A 20,561-nucleotide genomic window follows, 5' to 3' on the forward strand; every position below is an offset into this window, starting at 1 on the left:
TTTTTACTGCAGTTGGAGAAACACTAACCAAAGCAACAAAAACACATTCTGACAGAAAGAGATGCTTTAACTGCACATCAAATGTGCTTAGATGACTTGATACTTTAGGCCTGTAAGATGGGAATTCTGTAGTACTCCTTATAGAGAGAGAGTAGGGAATTGTCAGGGCGAGGAAACACACCCAGTACACAGGAGATCTAGCTGTATTGGGCATACTGTACTTTAGATAAAAGCTGTTACTTTTGCATCCATACCATCCTGCAGTTTGAGTACCGAAAACTGATCTAGACCTTGTGATGACTAATGTGTAAAGCAGATGGTAGAGAATAGGTAGGTGACATCAAGGAAGAAAGGGGGTCTTGATAGGAAGAAAAGGAAGAAAGGAAGAAAAAAATTACAGCAAGATTTGCAATTGAAGATTGGTTAGGCTCTCATCAAGTCCTCAGCCATCTATGCTCCCTGCCTTCTCTGATCTGAGGTCTGAATCCTTCAGCCACGGAGCACGGTGAATTTCTTCTTGGGCTTGTGTTGCATGCCTTTCTTTTAAAACTTGATTCCTGGGTAGTTTGTAACTTACTTCTCCATGTTTGTTTGTCTCTCTCCCGCTCTCTTTGCTCACATAGTTGGAGACTTAAGTATGCTATGTCCTAGTTGCTAAGGGCTTTTGGGCCAGGCTTCCTCATTGACTGAAGAATATTTAGGCAAAAATTACACATCACAGTTTGGGGACTCTGTACTGAGGGACTAATACTAAGCTCCTCTTTATTTCACCTAACATGGATAGCCTTGTTTACTGCCTCCCCTGCAATAACTTATCATTCTACCATCCTTATACCCAAAGCCACAGAGACACTTCATGCTCTGTTCTCTAGAAGTCCATGGTTACAACTCAAACAAAGCAATTAATGTTCGGTGGGCATGATGCTTTGGTGGTCTACTTGCTTTTCCATTTTCCAATCACTACAAGTGATAATAATGCAGAATGTATCTCAAGGGCATGACTAAGATTTAGGCTTACAGAGATACAATAGATGCCATTGGTAGAGTAAAACTAAGATAGCAGCTTAGCTTTGAAGAATACATGTTGCATTAGATATGCTGTAAGTCTTGATTAATGATCTCTGCCTGATAAGACACCAGTGTCTACTACCTGATACTTTAGTAGCCTAGACTAGGGAAATGAGGGATTTAAAAGATTAAGTGCAGGTCAGTAATTGGCTTAGAAGGTCAGGTACTTGTTGTCAAGACATACAACCTGAGTTTAATCCCAAGAATGTGCAAGGTGGGAGGAGAGAGCATGCTGCTAGTTGTCCTTTGCCCTTCTCATCTACACACACACACACACACACGCACGCACACACACACACACGCACGCACGCACGCACGCACACACACACACACACACACACACACACACACTACAATTTATATTTTTTTTCAAAAGATTACATTCACAGAATTATTGTGTGTGTTGGTAAAGAATAAGAGAATAAGAGAGGGATACATCATTTTCTATGCAGGTTCCACCACGATCTGCAGAGCTCTCTGAGCGTTGGTTTCTCCTTCTGTAAAAAGGAAGAACACTTCAGAAAGGAATTGTGGGAGTACTCAATGAAAAACTATCCAGGATTAATACAAGCATTGGTTGTCATAGTCAATAAGAATAAATGAGAACATGTGTATTACATTTGTATAATTGTTATTTAATGCTGCTGCTCTTGATTTGCCCCACTCTACTTCTTCCTTTCACTAATTTGCTGGTTACTTATGCACTTCTTTGCCGGCCAGGTCTTCTCTCCTGTCAATTCCAGAGTCACAGCAGCCATCTCTTAAGACATACTGTCATTTCAAAGCACTGACTAACTACAACCCAAACTGACACTGATGAATAATTCCACAGAGCATGTAATAGACTCTGGCATTTCCCTCAAACTCCCGTATGCCACCAAGTTGTTCCCTCTTGTTTTGTGCTTCTTTATTCTCAGGAGATTTCAGATGTAGTTTCTGAAGGTGAACATCATCTTCCTCTGAAAAATAATCTAGCAAGAAGCAGTGGACAGTAATTGGCCTCCAGGAAAGCATCACTGTCAAGTCAAAAGATGGAAGGGGAATTAAACACATTTTTCTTTCCTTTTATATTTCAGCATGTACATGTCCACATTCTTCCCAGGAAGTCAGGAGACTTCCGCAGGAATGACAACATCTATGATGAGGTGAGTCTGTCCTTTATGACTTTATTATTTGTTCATAAGTCCTGTCAGTGTGATACAATCAACCCAATCAACCATATGTCACCCCAGACGGGATCTTAAATGGGTTCTACCCAGGAGAACTCAGAAATGGCAGTAGAAGCTAACAAGCCAAGAGTGACCATTAGAAAAATCTAAAATAAATGAATTATAATGATATTTTTTACTAATGAAACCCAGTATCAAGCCAAGTGCCTTTTTTCTTCTCTGTCATGTTTTCCAGGGTACTTAATATCTGTATAAAGACATAATCCTGAATCTACATGGATAATATAAATTTAACAGTAGAAATCAAGCAGAGTGATATATAATTCTTTGCTACAAATGTGCTAACATTGGGAGCTAGGGAAATGGCTCAGTGGATAAATTCCTTGTTCTGTAAGCATGGGAACCTGAGTTTGACTCCGCAGAACCCCTAGAAAATGATGAGATGGCAGATATGCACATATTAACAAAATTAGTAACAAAATGACTATGAAGGAGATGGGCAGATCCATGGAGCTCATTGACCAGCTATTGCAGCTAAATCACTGAACTCCAGGACCCAGGAGACCCTATCTGAGGGAAAAGAAAAAGGATGCAAAAGTGATAGAGAAAGACACTCAGTGCCAATCTCCAGCATATGTACATACATGCAAGTATACTAACGTTTACACATATATACACCATACACTTACAAAAACATATAGACTTTGCACTTAGCATACCTGTAGACTCAACTTGTCTCTCCAATGAATCCTGAATTGACAAAGTGTGTTCAAAGTGGAACTTTTGAGTTATCCTGAACAGAAAGTACATTGATTTAAATGACATGTGTGTAACCTGAATCTCCTGAACATTTTAGAAGCTGTGTGATTTTTGGATCTTTCCGTCCAAAGATACAAATGTCAAATCAATATTGCATGAATCAACAAGGACTGTGCAATCATTTCTAGGGTCTTGTCCCCAGGAGAATCTTCTGGCATCTGCTTATGCTGTGTGAAATACAACCTATGATAGAATAATTTAGAAGAAAATGTAAATTAATTTCTATTTACATACTACCTATAGCCAAAGAACACAAAATATATTCTATACATATGAGAGTTGGTCAGACAGTGCCTGTGCTGCTGAGTGTTTGTTTTAAGATGACTTTGGTTTTAATAAGGAAAGGTGTGTTTATCAATTAACAATGTCTGCCTTCGGTGTCAAATAAGACAAGCAGATTTTAGTCATGTATTTGATATTCTATTTCCAGACCTTTAGAAATAATTTCCATTTTTATCCATAATTTTGGTGGTTTACCATGTGTTTCTACCAACTATATGAAGATTTTTAGCTGGTCCCCAGGGCCTATGTTGACTATATATCTTTGTGTACATATAGGATTTTTCCTAATAAACTGGGGATTAAAATGGCAATCCAAACACTGAAAATTTAGTAAGGAAATTCTTCTATGACTCTCCTGGGACTTGGTGGCTCTTTTGATGTCCTTTCCAACACTTGCAGTGGACTTGCGTAGAGTGGATACTCTGTTTGTGACACAGTGGCTTAAACTCTTATTTATTAGGGATATCTTTAATATGTTGTGTTTGGGTGTATGACAAAGGTATAGGGAACCATTATTTCATGTATCAACGCCCCCCAAGTGATTGTGATGAAGATTTAGGTGTAAAAGGAGGTATTGTCTACAACCCTGGCTTCCCAAAACCTCTAAAAACTCTTATGTGAGCTCGGTTTTACCAGATGTAGCATACAGGTTGGAGATTGGTAATGACTTAGTCTTTGAGGGAAGAAAATCAGAGTTCCAGGATCATTGTATACAGAGATACATTAAAAACACAAGTACAATGCATATTAACGTAAACCAAGGTTAATAAAATGTTGCCAAGTACAGGTTATTTTAATGAATAAATTACCGCATGATTTATATTCAAGTGAACGCTGCTAGAGTAGTATTTAAAGTGCTTGAAAACACTGCTTTCTTAGGCTGATCAGTCACCTTGAATCTTGTTTATGCTCCAAATGTACTATTGACAGAAGCTGTGTGGATACATTTCAGCTCTATATAGCATACAATGGCTGACATTGCACAGCACATGGCCTTTCTCTCCTCTAATACTCTTTTGCCCTCCCTAAATGCTCTACTGGCATCTCTAGACTCACAAATAAAACAACACACATTTCTATGTTCTATATATCTCCTCTACATGAAAAAATAATTTCCATAAAAATGATTTTTTTCAATCAAGAGTAGCTTATAATATACCCTATAGAGACAGTGCTACAAGATGAGAAAGGGATTGGGCAATAGAATCAAGTTCATTGCTCCCTACTGAGGAGGTGACAGTCTAAATAACGTCACTTGGTTTCCATGTCTTAATGTTCGTATCTTTAAAATGGACAGTGTATAACCCTTCAAAGGCTGGCCATGTGTACTATGTAACATACAGCTCCTGGAAGCAGATTTGGGGATTGGTATGTACTTGTTACTAATTTTGCCTTTAACCATACAGAGGGTAAGTAATGGGAACCCCGATTTCAAGCCAGGTTGTTAAATGAACTTATTTAGTACTGTTTTCCAGAGTGAATAAAATACTGTTTCCAATTTTCTCTCTGCCTTTAGCCACTCAGACTCAGTTTAATCTTCCTTTGTTTGAGAAGCTTCTCTCGTTTGAGTACATAATAAAGTAATGGCTAGCAAGAGGCATGGGGAGCATGAAGCATTGGGCGGGCATTATTGGTACACAGTGTAATGTACATTAGACTGAGTGATCTTAATCAGAAATGATAGGGTGGTGAAGGATGGCATTCCTTATACTGATGAAATCACTCACTGTGGATTATGTATCTCCCCGTTACACAACAAATAGGCTGCCTTGAAGGCAGATGGATAGGCAATAGCAATAGCAAGAGAATGAGCTCAGTGGATGTATTTGCACTCCTACTACTACAGTTTCAAAGAGGGTTACCTAAAGAAGTCCTAGGTTCAGTCCGCTCATCAAGTTATATTCTTTGTGAACACAATTTTGAGGCAAATAGTGATGATGGGAGATGACTCACATAAGAGGTGCAAGATGGCAAGTTCTAGAAACAGAGAAAAGGTATGGAGATTGAGGAGAAGGATGTGGAAAGGAAGACACAGTCATTGTTTCTAAATATCAAACATTTTGGGAAAACGGTTAAAGGCTCTAAATGTGTTTATGTGGGATAATATTTTTTGTGGTCTCTAAGGAAAGATCTAGCAAAATCAAGCTATAAAGAGGCAGGTGTCAACATCAAAAGAGAATAAATCACATGTGGGAAAGAACTTCTAACAGGTAGATTGACCTTGGTGTGAAAGGACAAGAGTCCTAACTCTACAACCCTTCGGGTCACGATTGTTTGGAAGCATGTGTACAATTGGTACAGAGACCACATGGTTCTGCCTTTCCACACCTGACCCATTCTCTCATTTATCTCCCCTTGTAGAAGCTTAAGCTCGGTAACAAATAGTGCCTTTTTCTGATTAGTATTGTAGCACTTGAACAAGTGCCTAACAAAACCTTCATCTTTTCTTTAGTTCTTAGAAATACAAGACATAAGTCTTTCTTGACTTTAATGAGACTGTCTTCTATTGAGTTTTTCCAGTTCCAGCTTCTTCCTGTCTCTTCTAGCTCAGCATTGCATATCAATGATCTGCGAGTTGCTTGCCTCCTCACGTGTGTTTTGTTATTCCCTGCAATGTACTTTTTAATGAGGTACTTGATTTTTGTCTGAAAAAAAAATTTTAATGAGATGGAATGCCGCTAAGCGTGTCCCTCATGCCATAGGTCAGTAGTGCTCACACAATTCTGTGGCTTACATACACTGACATCCCACACATGGGCTGTGTCTCCATGTCTTTATCGTGTTTCCTCCCACTGAGCATTAAAGTCTTTCCTACAAATGCGGAATGAGAGAGGTCAACAGGAACAATGCTGGTTCCAAAGCCTTTTAAGTTTGAACCTTCTGACCCAATCCATCTCTTATCTCTACGATTCAAATGCTACTGCTCTTAGGAACAGCTGTCAGGCTCAACGCTTCATGCCAACCATCTGTAATGTCTGTTTCCCTTTCCTGTTTGCTTGCTTATTTACAACATTGTGATCCAAAGGGATTTCTTCAGCCTCTTTGTTGGGCCCTGCACACTTCTATGCCAGTAATAAGTCTCCTCTAGGTATAACTTGCTTTTGCTAAACTAGCATTGGTTCCCCTACCTCAGACCCTTTGTACAAATTGTTTTCTGCCTGCAATGTCTGATATCAGCTCCCCTCGATGTATATCTGGATGTTTATCCAAATCATAGGTCGTTCTCACCCTTCTTCCTTCTCTTCCTTCTCTTCCTACATATAGCTAAAATAACTATTCTTCCGTCCTTGCTCAAGTAGCTCCTTATTAGGATGCCTGTTACAATCTTAACAACTCACTCATGATACTTATTAGTTTATATGCAACAGCAGCATCTCCCAAGTGCATTGTAAAGCCTCGGGAGCAGGGACCTAGTCTGGTATAGGGGGGATCCACAGTGAATATCTGTTAACTAGGTGCACAGATGACAGGACAAGAGTCACACTTCAAGAACTCAAAATCCCCTACAAGCTGAAACATAATTTACACAAAGAGTGCATCTTGCTTTCAGGGGGTTGATTCATTAACTTCCTGGCTACACTGAATGTGAGTAGAACATGGGGCTATGAGCCATCAAAGGTTAATTTAATGGGTCATTGATGGAACAGAATCCTTTGTTCAGAAATCAGCAGGCTGCAGAAGGGCTGAAAAGTACAGCCCACCAGAAAGGTTTGGAGAAGCAATTATAAGCCTTTTCTGACTACTAAGCAAGTCTGGTAGACTTTCACAGAGGATGATAAGTAACTTTCCCCCTTGTAACCTAGATTTGTCTGCCTGGAACAAATAGAGATGTGGGGTTTGCTGAAAGCAAGCTGCGGAGCCACTCTGCCACTCATTCAGACTTTATTATCATCTTGGGTTTATCTTCCCTTGTTCTCCTTCAAGCTGCATGCCTTGGACTTGTCCTTGCGTATTTTACTCACCCTTCTACTACCACATTTCAGAACCTGAGCCTCTCCCCTCAATCTGAGCGTAAACTCCACCCTTTCTAAAGCATATAGGCCTCCCCCAACTTTCACTGCTCTCTCTATGGATATGTGCATCTTACAAACTCTGCATTGTACTTTCTTGGAACGTGTATGAATTATAAAATGCCTTCTCTGAACTCTCCAGGACCTCTATTATCTTGACAAGTTGATTAAGATTATGGTAAGGACACAAATGGTCACTTGGATCAAAGAGCATGCATAACTAATACAAGGAGGGGAGTGCCCATTGCTTAGTGCCATGGTCTATCATTGAATTAGCTCAGTTAAGACTTGTCCTGACTGTGTTTCAAATAAGTAAAACTCATAACTGGATTAGCCAATTCATCAGATGTTTATGGGTGACATTGAATGGTTATGATTGTATTCTATGTATAAAATCCATTGCTTATTTTTTTAAGGAGTACTTAATATTAAAGTAAAGGGGGATTGCAATCAGCAATTGGAAAAATGCAAACATGAACTTTATAGACAGAGCAAACATGGGCTCAAGCATGTCTTGGAAAATAATTGCTTGGCTTAACACAATGCATGAACAAAATCAATTTACACAAATTCAGGTCATTTGGCCCCGAGGGCTTAAAAGCATTATATTGCTGATGATATTTATTGTTGAACTTGAATCTCTTTCACACATCATTTGATGATGTATTCAAAGCCCATAGATCCCTAGTTGATTTTGCACAAAGGAAGGAATGTTTCAGTGAGACAGATAATTAGCTATGCTCCCTCTGGGTTCACTGATCTCTTCCTAGTGATTGCTAAGCTTCTGAGTTCATGAGAATCTTAGAATGCAAACAGTAATACCTCCTGATCAGACTAAAATGGCAATTCTATGTGTTTTCTGCACTTTTTGGAACATTTAAGTAAAAGAATCTGAATAGGATAAGAGCATAGTCATTCTTAATTGAATGCTATGCCTGCATATGCTGTCTATGTCCTTCTTTGAAAGCTCTTTGACTATCTAATTTAAGAGGCCTGGACTACTCATTCCATGTCACATTACTGTCCTACTAAATCTTTATAATCACTCACAGAAGAAGGTAAAATGAGAAAAAAAAGTGATTTATCAGTTTAAAAATTATTTCTGCTGCCTTTTCCTCCTAAAAATTAGTATTAGAGAAAATAACAGGTTGGTTTCATGTTTACTAGTGCTTACTAAGCATGGTAGAAAAGCCAAATAGAACAATGATGATGGTAGTGGTGGTGGTGGTGATGATGGTGATGATGATGATGATGTAATTTGGGTTTCCATTACTATGAAGAGACACGATGAGCAAGGAGGTAACTCTTCTAAGGGACATCTAACTGGAACCAGCTTGTAGGTTCAGAGGTTCAATCCATTATCATCAGTGTGTGAACATGGCAGCATCTAGGCAGGCATGACACTAAAATAGCCGAAAGCTCTACATCTCAGTGTAAAGGCAAACAGGAGAAGACTGGCTTCCAGGCAACTAACCGGAAGGTCTCTCAAAGCCCAACCCCACAGTGGCATACTTCCTCCAAAAAGGTCATACTTCCTAGTAGTACCATTCCCTGGGCTAAGGATATCCAAACCACCACAAGGGCACCCAAAGACAGTCATGAATTCATTATATCAGAGAATCAGATCAAGAAAATGAAACAGAATACACAACGGGTGATGATCCCCATATGAGCCCTATAGCAAAAGATACAACTTCTATGAAGTCTTGGTTTTCCCATTAGAGTTTACTTTAAGAGGTGTCACATAAGGACATTTTTTTTCCTCAAAATTTCTCTGCTATGTCATGAATATCTTCAGTTACTTGTTAGTGAGGCATTAACAAGAATAATGTGAATCACATGACACTTGATGTGTGACATTTATGGCAAAAGCACTTTTTTAAAGCTTCCTCAGCATTTCCTGAATAAGACTTCATTGTGCAGAGTGCCATGTGATCTTTGTGGTAAACTCAGTCTCTACACATACCCTACAAGACAGCCCGAAAGTCCCTAATAGTAAAGATGTAAAATGCCTGCTCTGAGACATCTTTGTTGCTGGTGTCCCTCTGTCTTCTATCACACTATCATAGGGCAATCCTTAGTCTCATTGTGATGGCTACAGTCCCACTGTGATAGCTACCCATGAGGCATGGTGCCTAAAGAATGGGCTATGTGTGTGCTTAAAAAAAAAAATCTTCGCGGGGTTGGGGATTTAGCTCAGCGGTAGAGCGCTTGCCTAGCAAGCGCAAGGCCCTGGGTTCGGTCCCCAGCTCCGGAAAAAACAAAAACAAAAACAAACAAAAAAAAAATCTTCATTTGGCTTATATTCAATATTCTTTACATAACTACTAATAAATTATCACTTAAGATTAAATATTTTGACAGTTTGGAAATCTATGATGCAATAAGGCAAATTACCAAGCAAAAATTCTTCTGAATCCATAATATTTAGACGATTGAGAATGTAGGCCTCAGGGAAGATAAAAAGTTACTATAGTAATAATTTATGAGCCCAAACAGGTAAATAATGCAGAAGAAAGAGACATTAATTAATCATTAATATATTTTTATCAGTGGAAATTATTATGGCCTCAAAGAGAAGATATCCCAAATATTTGACCTACTCTCTTGAAAGAACAACATAAAAATGAACGAGAACTATGGAGAGGGGAGAAAACAAAGTTAATTATATTTTAAAGAATTTATAATTGATTTTGCTTTTTGGCTATCAGTTGACAATCTTTTGATGAAGTACTCATATATTTCAAATAATCTTGATAAATCTCATTACCTCTATTACTGGAGCAGGATATGTCATAGGAATTCATGCGTTGCATGGCAACACAGGGGCATTCCACTGCTGTCAAGGTTTTGCTTTGGTTACCACCAGGTGGTATCCACCATGGATGGCCCCAGTTCCCAATCAGTCCTCAAGAAGAGATGTCTATGTATACTTACAGATATCTTAGATTAAGAAAGATTTTAAAAAGAACATTTGAGCTTAAATTTAATAATAGAGTTTTTAACCAAAAACAACCTGAAGACTATCGTTTCAGCATATAGATATTATAGAATATTACTAATATTTTATACATATATATGTATATTTACATATATATAATACCAAATTAAATAGGACAGTTCTAGAGTTCTTTAAATCGGGAGAACGTTACTACTACTACTACTACTACTACTACTATTATTATTATTATTATTATTATTATTATTATTATCTTACATCTGTTTTATTTTCATCCTGCCTATCTAAATCCAGAAGACAGTGATGTGTTTTTGGTGATATCAAAGTATAAAGGTTGTCAAATGATTGAGATAGGGGCTATTGTCTCCTATCTTTTTGAATTTTAAAAATGAAATGACTAGTCAGATTGCTACATGGAGAGTGCATTCACTTTCTGTCTATCAGGGATGCTCATGAGATGATATAAGGACTTTGGGGAAAGAGGGGCACTGTTTGAGTCATTGTTTCTGCTGACAATTGCCTTTGAAATGAGTGGCCTAGTTGGCCTTCATGAGGGTGGCTGAAATTTCTCATTCAGTTTTGAAAGGAGATACAATGTTCTTTTGTGGTAGCATTACACAAGATTAAGCATGGAGATCCAGTTCCAGCTTGCTTGGTGCTTAGTACATATTCCATGTACTTGAACAAATTGCTCAGCTTTTCCATGTCTTGATTTTTTTCATCTTTAAAATATATTTGGGGTTGTTATGCAACTAAATAGCTTCTTATGTACAAAGCCTTAGGATATACAAGAAGTGCTCTGTAATTATTCGCTATCATAATTTGCATGAGTACTAATAGTATTATGCAGACAAAGCCTGTTGTCAGGACCTGGTAGAGTGAGTTTGTTAGGTGACACATCAGAGGTCATCTTCTGACTGCACAGAACCCATCTGAGAGATTTCTGTTAATATATACATGTAGACTAGAGCCTTCAAAGACAGTCATTTGTGAGGACGTTAAACTTTCAAACAGTCTCAAGTAGGTAGAGAACCTGCATTATCCTGTCATTTAGACACTATAAAGAAATCTCTTCTGAAGAGATAATGCTGAACTAGAAATTTATTCTCGGACTTTCAGATCACTTCAACACACTGGCAAGCAGTGTTTTCTAGAAACTCTCAATATACAACTTCTACAACCCAACTTAGAAGCAGACTTTGAGAGGTTCTGGGTTTTGCTTTTTTGGTTTTTTGGGTTTTGTTTGGTTTTGTTTTGTTTTTAATTGAAGACAGTGAACAAAATGTTTCTATAACTATATATCTCTCAACAGTATACATTGGATTTGCACAGGGATTCATTCCATATCTTTTAATGTCGAGCTTACTATGCAAACATCAGTGTCTTTCATGAGATTTACTTCACAAGGAGAAGGCACAAGAATCCAGGAACATTAAGCTTTTACATTAGGTTACCAGTCATAAACAAATCTAGCTCTTAGATTTTGTCACCAAGATAACTAATTAAGAATAAATTAGAGAGTGAAATTATCATTTGATGAGCCACAGAAGCTGAACTCTTAGGTTCTTCACATATATCACCCTGTCTTTACAAACATCAGGAGAAGAGCTGAACCTCAGAGGAGGAAGCATCTTCCTTAAATCCTAATGACAAAGCTTGTTTACTCCCAAATCTTTTGAGTATAACCTTGTCTCTTTGTTTCACCCTTTACTTTGGTCACTATTTTGATGAAAAGATAGTGAGCTAAGCATTTTTTTTGGTTATGATTTCTGGACATATACACACTGACATATACTTATAAATAACTTAAGTATCTTCTAATCCCTATAAGTCTTAGATATACCCTTGCTAATTAAGTATGTAAAAACATTGAAGAAAATGGTATCTTACTACTTTAATATTTTGGATGTTGTTGTTTTTGTTGTTGTTTTTGTTGTTGTTGTTGTTGTTATTGTTTCTTTCTGCTTTTAGGATTTGGCCCATAAGTTTGCCAACTAAGGAACTTCATTATAACTCTTTTTTGCTTAAACACAAGGAAATCCTCAACACACTCCAGTCCAGCTTCTACAATTCCCACGGTCATTCTTTCGAAGCTGATTTTGTGCACCAAATCTCTTAAATACTTATGCATGCCTTATAGTGTATTCATGTCATGATAGCACACTAAAATATTTAAAAGGAAATCGCTGCTTTATTTTTTTCTCAAAAAGAAACAGCCCTTGCTTACAACTCTCAATGGGCCATAAATATCTTCTAGGCCAGCTGCTCCAGTACTCGTTGGAAATCCTCCTTACATTAGAAGTAACTAAGGAACTCATAGAATATTCCCTTTGCACTGAAATGTAGCCTTGTTCTAGCACATATACTTTTCTTTTGGAAAAAAAAATGTTTCTTCTTAGACCAGTCTCATCATTATTAGAAGGGCACTGTATGCATGTGTCAAGTACACTGGGAACTTTCTGGTCCTTTTCTCCGGAGATCTTAAGACTGAGATTCTGTTGATACATTTTTGGTTTTGTTTTTGCAAAGATAAAAGTAAACACACTTGTTGCTTAATTCACCCCACATAGCATAGCAGCATGCACTAGGAATGTCTATCATGCACATAGGTTTCCTAGAATGTTTTGTTTTGTTTTTTAATTCAGGTCTCGTCTCAAAACTGAGAATTTCAGAAATTTGGTGGATTCAGAAGCTCTCAATCTGGGATAAAGCTGAATTAGACTTGAGAAAGCAGAGAGGCAAGATTGTCCTTACTAGGTCATGTTCTTGAATGGAGTAGGAAGAGCTGATACGACTTGATATTAGCAATCCAATAAATTAATACACCTTTGAGGACATTTACCTGTGTTTCCTCTCCTCAGGTACACCTCGTAACTTTTTTTTTTTTTGAGTTTCAGAGTTCTTTTATATATATATATATATATATATATATATATTTTTTTTTTTTTATTAACTTGAGTATTTCTTATATACATTTCAAGTGTTATTCCCTTTCCCGGTATCCGGGCAAACATCCCCCTCCCCCATCCCCTTCCTTATGGGTGTTCCCCTCACAACCCTCCCCCCATTGCCGCCCTCCCTCCACCAGTCTAGTTCACTGGGGGTTCAGTCTTAGCAGGACCCAGGGCTTCCCCTTCCACTGGTGCTCTTACTAGGATATTCATTGCTACCTATGAGGTCAGAGTTCAGGGTCAGTCCATGTATAGTCTTTGGGTAGGGGCTTAGTCCCTGGAAGCTCTGGTTGCTTGGCATTGTTGTACATATGGGGTCTCGAGCCCCTTCAAGCTCTTCCAGTTCTTTCTCTGATTCCTTCAACGGGGGTCCTATTCTCAGTTCAGTGGTTTGCTGCTGGCATTCGCCTCTGTATTTGCTGTGTTCTGGCTGTGAATCTTAGGAGCGATCTACATCCGGCTCCTGTCGGTCTGCACTTCTTTGCTTCATCCATCTTGTCTAATTGGGTGGCTATATATGAATGGGCCACATGTGGGGCAGACTCTGAATGGGAGTTCCTTCAGTCTCTGTTTTAATCTTTGCCTCTCTCTTCCCTGCCAAGGGTATTCTTGTTCCCCTTTTAGAGAAGGAGTGAAGCATTCACATTTTGATCATCCGTCTTGAGTTTCATTTGCTCTAGGCATCTAGGGTAATTCAAGCATTTGGGCTAATAGCCACTTATCAATGAGTGCATACCATGTATGTCTTTCTGTGATTGGGTTAGCTCACTCAGGATGATGTTTTCCAGTTCCAACCATTTGCCTACGAATTTCATAAAGTCGTTGTTTTTGATAGCTGAGTAATATTCCATTGTGTAGATGTACCATATTTTCTGTATCCATTCCTCTGTTGAAGGGCATCTGGGTTCTTTCCAGCTTCTGGCTATTATAAATAAGGCTGCAATGAACATAGTGGAGCACGTGTCTTTTTTATATGTTGGGGCATCTTTTGGGTATATGCCCAAGAGAGGTATAGCTGGATCCTCAGGCAGTTCAATGTCCAATTTTCTGAGGATTCTCCAGACTGATTTCCAGAATGGTTGTACCAGTTTGCAATCCCACCAACAATGGAGGAGTGTTCCTCTTCCTCCACATCCTCGCCAGCATCTGTTGTCCCCTTAGTTTTTGGTCTTAGCCATTCTCACTGGTGTGAGGTGAAATCTCAGGGTTGTTTTGATTTGCATTTCCCTTATGACTAAAGGTGTTGAACATTTCTTTAGGTGTTTCTCAGCCATTCGGCATTCCTCAGCTGTGAATTCTTTGTTTAGCTCTGAACCCCATTTTTTAATAGGGTTATTTATTTCCCTGCGGTCTAACTTCTTGAGTTCTTTGTATATTTTGGAAATAAGGCCTCTATCTGTTGTAGGATTGGTAAAGATCTTTTCCCAATCTGTTGGTTGCTGTTTTGTCCTAACCACGTGTCCTTTGCCTTACAGAAGCTTTGTAGTTTTATGAGATCCCATTTGTCGATTCTTGATCTTAGAGTGTAAGCCATTGGTGTTTTGTTTAGGAAATTTTTTCCAGTGCCCATGTGTTCCAGATGCTTCCCTAGTTTTTCTTCTATTAGTTTGAGTGTGTCTGGTTTGATGTGGAGGTCCTTGATCCACATGGACTTAAGCTTTGTACAGGGTGATAAGCATGGATCGATCTGCATTCTTCTACATGTTGACCTCCAGTTGAACCAGCACCATTTGCTGAAAATGCTATCTTTTTTCCATTGGATGGTTTTGGCTCCTTTGTCAAAAATCAAGTGACCATAGGTGTGTGGGTTCATTTCTGGGTCTTCAATTCTATTCCATTGGTCTATCTGTCTGTCTCTGTACCAATACCATGCAGTTTTTATCACTATTGCTCTGTAATACTGCTTGAGTTCAGGGATAGTGATTCCCCCTGAAGTCCTTTTATTGTTGAGGATAGCTTTAGCTATCCTGGGTTTTTTGTTATTCCAGATGAATTTGCAAATTGTTCTGTCTAACTCTTTGAAGAATTGGATTGGTATTTTGATGGGGATTGCATTGAATCTGTAGATTACTTTTGGTAAAATGGCCATTTTTACTATATTAATCCTGCCAATCCATGAGCATGGGAGATCTTTCCATCTTCTGAGGTCTTCTTCAATTTCCTTCTTCAGTGTCTTGTAGTTCTTATTGTACAGATCTTTTACTTGCTTGGTTAAAGTCACACCGAGGTACTTTATATTATTTGGGTCTATTATGAAGGGTGTCGTTTCCCTAATTTCTTTCTCGGCTTGTTTCTCTTTTGTGTAGAGGAAGGCTACTGATTTATTTGAGTTTATTTTATACCCAGCCACTTTGCTGAAGTTGTTTATCAGCTTTAGTAGTTCTCTGGTGGAACTTTTGGGATCACTTAAATACACTATCATATCATCTGCAAACAGTGATATTTTGACTTCTTCTTTTCCGATCTGTATCCCCTTGACCTCCTTCTGTTGTCTGATTGCTCTGGCTAGAACTTCAAGAACTATATTGAATAAGTAGGGAGAGAGTGGGCAGCCTTGTCTAGTCCCTGATTTTAGTGGGATTGCTTCGAGTTTCTCTCCATTTAGTTTAATGTTAGCAACTGGTTTGCTGTATATGGCTTTTACTATGTTCAGGTATGGGCCTTGAATTCCTATTCTCTCCAGGACTTTTATCATGAAGGGGTGTTGAATTTTGTCAAATGCTTTCTCAGCGTCTAATGAAATGATCATGTGGTTTTGTTCTTTCAGTTTGTTTATATAATGGATCACGTTGATGGTTTTCCGTATATTAAACCATCCCTGCATGCCTGGGATGAAGCCTACTTGGTCATGGTGGATGATTGTTTTGATGTGCTCTTGGATTCGGTTTGCCAGCATTTTGTTGAGTATTTTTGCATCGATATTCATAAGGGAAATTGGTCTGAAGTTCTCTTTCTTTGTTGTGTCTTTGTGTGGTTTAGGTATAAGAGTAATTGTGGCTTCGTAGAAGGTATTCGGTAGTGATCCATCTGTTTCAATTTTATGGAATAGTTTGGATAATATTGGTATGAGGTCTTCTATGAAGGTTTGGTAGAATTCTGCACTAAACCCGTCTGGACCTGGGCTCTTTTTGGTTGGGAGACCTTTAATGACTGCTTCTATTTCCTTAGGAGTTATGGGGTTGTTTAACTGGTTTATCTGTTCCTGATTTAACTTCGGTACCTGGTATCTGTCTAGGAAATTATCCATTTCCTGAATATTTTCAAGTTTTGTTGAATATAGGTTTTTATAGTAAGATCTGATGATTTTTTGAATTTCCTCTGAATCTGTTGTTATGTCTCCCTTTTCATTTCTGATTTTGTTAATTTGGACGCACTCTCTGTGTCCTCTCGTTAGTCTGGCTAAGGGTTTATCTATCTTGTTGATTTTCTCAAAGAACCAACTTTTGGTTCTGTTGATTCTTTCTATGGTCCTTTTTGTTTCTACTTGGTTGATTTCCGCTCTGAGTTTGATTATTTCGTGCCTTCTACTCCTCCTGGGTGTATGTGCTTCCTTTTGTTCTAGAGCTTTTAGGTGTGCTGTCAAGCTGCTGACATATGCTCTTTCCTGTTTCTTTCTGCAGGCACTCAGCGCTATGAGTTTTCCTCTTAGCACAGCTTTCATTGTGTCCCATAAGTTTGGGTATGTTGTACCTTCATTTTCATTAAATTCTAAAAAGTTTTTAATTTCTTTCTTTATTTCTTCCTTGACCAGGTTATCATTGAGTAGAGCATTGTTCAATTTCCAAGTGTATGTGGGCATTCTTCCTTGATTGTTATTGAAGACCAGTTTTAGGCCGTGGTGGTCCGATAGCACGCATGGGATTATTTCTATCTTTCTGTACCTGTTGAGGCCGGTTTTTTTTCCAATTATATGGTCAATTTTGGAGAAAGTACCATGAGGAGCTGAGAAGAAGGTATATCCTTTTGCTTTAGGATAGAATGTTCTATAAATATCCGTTAAGTCCATTTGGCTCATGACTTCTCTTAGTCTGTCGACATCACTGTTCAATTTCTGTTTCCATGATCTGTCCATTGATGAGAGTGGGGTGTTGAAATCTCCCACTATTATTGTGTGAGGTGCAATGTGTGTTTTGAGCTTTAGTAAGGTTTCTTTTATGTATGTAGGTGCCCTTGTATTTGGGGCATAGATATTTAGGATTGAGAGTTCATCTTGGTGGATTTTTCCTTTGATGAATATGAAGTGTCCTTCCTTATCTTTTTTGATGACTTTTAATTGAAAATTGATTTTATTTGATATTAGAATGGCTACTCCAGCTTGCTTCTTCTGACCATTTGCTTGGAAAATTGTTTTCCAGCCTTTCACCCTGAGGTAATGTCTGTCTTTGTCTCTGAGGTGTGTTTCCTGTAGGCAGCAGAATGCAGGGTCCTCGTTGCGTATCCAGTTTGTTAATCTATGTCTTTTTATTGGGGAGTTGAGGCCATTGATATTGAGAGATATTAAGGAATAGTGATTATTGCTTCCCGTTATATTCATATTTGGATGTGAGGTTATGTTTGTGTGCTTTCATTCTCTTTGTTTTGTTGCCAAGACGATTAGTTTCTTGCTTCTTCTAGGTTATAGCTTGCCTCCTTATGTTGGGCTTTACCATTTATTATCCTTTGTAGTGCTGGATTTGTAGAAAGATATTGTGTAAATTTGGTTTTGTCATGGAATATCTTGGTTTCTCCATCTATGTTAATTGAGAGTTTTGCAGGATACAGTAACCTGGGCTGGCATTTGTGTTCTCTTAGGGTCTGTATGACATCAGTCCAGGATCTTCTGGCCTTCATAGTTTCTGGCGAGAAGTCTGGTGTGATTCTGATAGGTCTGCCTTTATATGTTACTTGACCTTTTTCCCTTACTGCTTTTAATATTCTTTCTTTATTTTGTGCATTTGGTGTTTTGACTATTATGTGACGGGAGGTGTTTCTTTTCTGGTCCAATCTATTTGGAGTTCTGTAGGCTTCTTGTATGCCTATGGGTATCTCTTTTTTTAGATTAGGGAAGTTTTCTTCTATGATTTTGTTGAAGGTATTTACTGGTCCTTTGAGCTGGGAGTCTTCACTCTCTTCTATACCTATTATCCTTAGGTTTGATCTTCTCATTGAGTCCTGGATTTCCTGTATGTTTTGGACCAGTAGCTTTTTCCGCTTTACATTATCTTTGACAGTTGAGTCAATGATTTCTATGGAATCTTCTGCTCCTGATATTCTCTCTTCCATCTCTTGTATTCTGTTGGTGAAGCTTGTATCTACAGCTCCTTGTCTCTTCTTTTGGTTTTCTATATCCAGGGTTGTTTCCATGTGTTCTTTCTTGATTGCTTCTATTTCCATTTTTAATTCCTTCAACTGTTTGATTGTGTTTTCCTGGAATTCTTTCAGGGATTTTTGCGATTCCTCTCTGTAGGCTTCTACTTGTTTATTAATGTTTTCCTGTGCTTCCCTAAGGGAGTTCTTCATATCTTTCTTGAAGTCCTCCAGCATCATGATCAAATATGATTTTGAAACTAGATCTTGCTTTTCTGGTGTGTTTGGATATTCCATGTTTGTTTTGGTGGGAGAATTGGGCTCCGATGATGCCAAGTAGTCTTGGTTTCTGTTGCTTGGGTTCCTGCGCTTGCCTCTCGCCATCAGATTATCTCTAGTGTTACTTTGTTCTGCTATTTCTGACAGTGGCTAGACTGTCCTATAAGCCTGTGTGTCAGGAGTGCTGTAGACCTGTTTTCCTGTTTTCTTTCAGCCAGTTATGGGAACAGAGTGTTCTGCTTTCGGGCGTGTAGTTTTTCCTCTCTACAGGTCTTCAGCTGTTCCTGTGGGCCTGTGTCTTGAGTTCACCAGGCAGCTTTCTTGCAGCAGAAAAGTTGGTCTTACCTGTGGTCCCGAGGCTCAAGTTCGCTCGTGGGGTGCTGCCCACGGGCTCTCTGCGGCGGCAGCAACCAGGAATACCTGTGCCGCCTCTTCCAGGAGCTTCAGTGCACCAGGGTTCCAGATGGCCTTTGGTGTTTTCCTCTGGCGTCCGAGATGTATGTACAGTGATCAGTCTCTTCTGGTTTCCCAGGCTTGTCTGCCTCTCTGAAGGTTCAGCTCTCCCTCCCACGGTATTTGGGTGCAGAGAACTGTTTATCCGGTCTGTTTCCCTCAGGTTCCGGCGGTGTCTCAGGCAGGGGTCCTGCCGCTCCTGGGCCCTCCCCCACGGGAGCCCAGAGGCCTTATACAGTTTCCTCTTGGGCCAGGGAAGTGGGCAGGGGTGAGCAGAGTTGGTGGTCTCTTCCGCTCTGCAGCCTCAGGAGTGCCCACCTGACCAGGCGGTTGGGTCTCTCTCTCACCGGGTCTGGGAGCAGAGAGCTGCTGCGAGCCGGGATCCCAACTTTTAAGGATAGCAGAGAATAAGGGAACAGACCTGGGCTTCACATTTAGGCTGCCTGTTTCTAGCCTGGCTTCTCCTCCATGCTTAGCCTACAAATACCAGAACTATCTTCCTCACCTCCTACTCACTACTGCTTTGCAAACAAAACAAAAACAAATAAAAATAAAAAACCCTCAACTACCTCATAGGACAGGCATTCCCCCAGGATGGTAGTTATTCTAAGTCTTATTTCCCCAGTCCTAGGGTAGACAGCCAGCCTCAGTTTCACCTTCCTTGATTGGTAGCAAAGACCCATAATTCTCAGCATAGTCTTCCTTTCTGCCAAAATGTCCTTTTTGTACCTCAGTTGTGCACAAAACATTTTACATTCTTAAATGACAAAAGATGACAACACATTTTGCAAACCAACAAGGCCTTCCAGAAGAGAAGGGAACTTTAAAGCTGGAATATCAAGCCTTAATTTAGATATCATTGGGACTAGTGACCACTGAACCAACCCCAGCCAGCAGCTTTGTACTTCAAGTGTGTATCTGGAGTCTACCTGAAAAGTAACTTGGTAAATGTCCCACCCCACTCCCAGAACCTCACCACTGCTCTCAGTGACAGGCCATTCGCATGTGCTTTCATATTTGGAACTGTGTCTACACCTTACCAAAACAGTAATGGAAATTTTGCTGTCACCATATAACTCAAAAATGTTCTTTTCTATGTCATAGTCTCTTAATTACCCCCAGAGTGACTGACTACTGACTTTGAATCTGGGAAGAGTTGCCCTAAGCCAAGAAATCCTTTAGAAAGTAGAAAAGTCCAATAGTAATGATGCTGATGGTGATGATTATGATAATGATGAGAAATAGACACACTAAGAAAATGAAAAGAAAAGCCAAACAAGCAAAA

General features: G+C 39.1%; 1 protein-coding gene and 1 long non-coding RNA gene across 20 annotated transcripts in view; one reads left to right on the plus strand and one right to left on the minus strand.

The window, feature by feature from the left end:
- Fhit (fragile histidine triad diadenosine triphosphatase) overlaps window positions 1–20,561 on the plus strand; it is a 1,549,291-nt gene that overhangs the window by 1,319,769 nt on the left and 208,961 nt on the right. For all 17 annotated transcript variants that reach the window (NM_001431357.1, NM_001431360.1, NM_001431361.1 and 14 more), the window contains 1 exon segment: window positions 2,145–2,213. In NM_001431357.1, coding sequence (NP_001418286.1) covers window positions 2,145–2,213 — 69 coding nt within the window.
- On the minus strand, window positions 1,237–10,154 carry LOC120097100 (uncharacterized). 3 transcript variants are annotated; one of them, XR_015638670.1, is made up of 3 exons: window positions 10,119–10,154; window positions 2,957–3,239; window positions 1,237–1,565 (listed from the first exon to the last, which is right to left on the minus strand). It is a non-coding gene; the product is annotated as an uncharacterized LOC120097100 (long non-coding RNA). The 3 variants fall into 3 exon arrangements; XR_015638671.1 differs by lacking the exon at window positions 10,119–10,154 and adding an exon at window positions 5,201–5,317; XR_015638672.1 differs by lacking the exon at window positions 1,237–1,565 and adding an exon at window positions 1,683–2,084.

Source organism: Rattus norvegicus, chromosome 15 (genome assembly GCF_021556685.1).
Source record: "Rattus norvegicus strain SHRSP/BbbUtx chromosome 15, alternate assembly SHRSP_T2T, whole genome shotgun sequence".
Classification (NCBI taxonomy): Eukaryota; Metazoa; Chordata; class Mammalia; order Rodentia; family Muridae; genus Rattus; species Rattus norvegicus.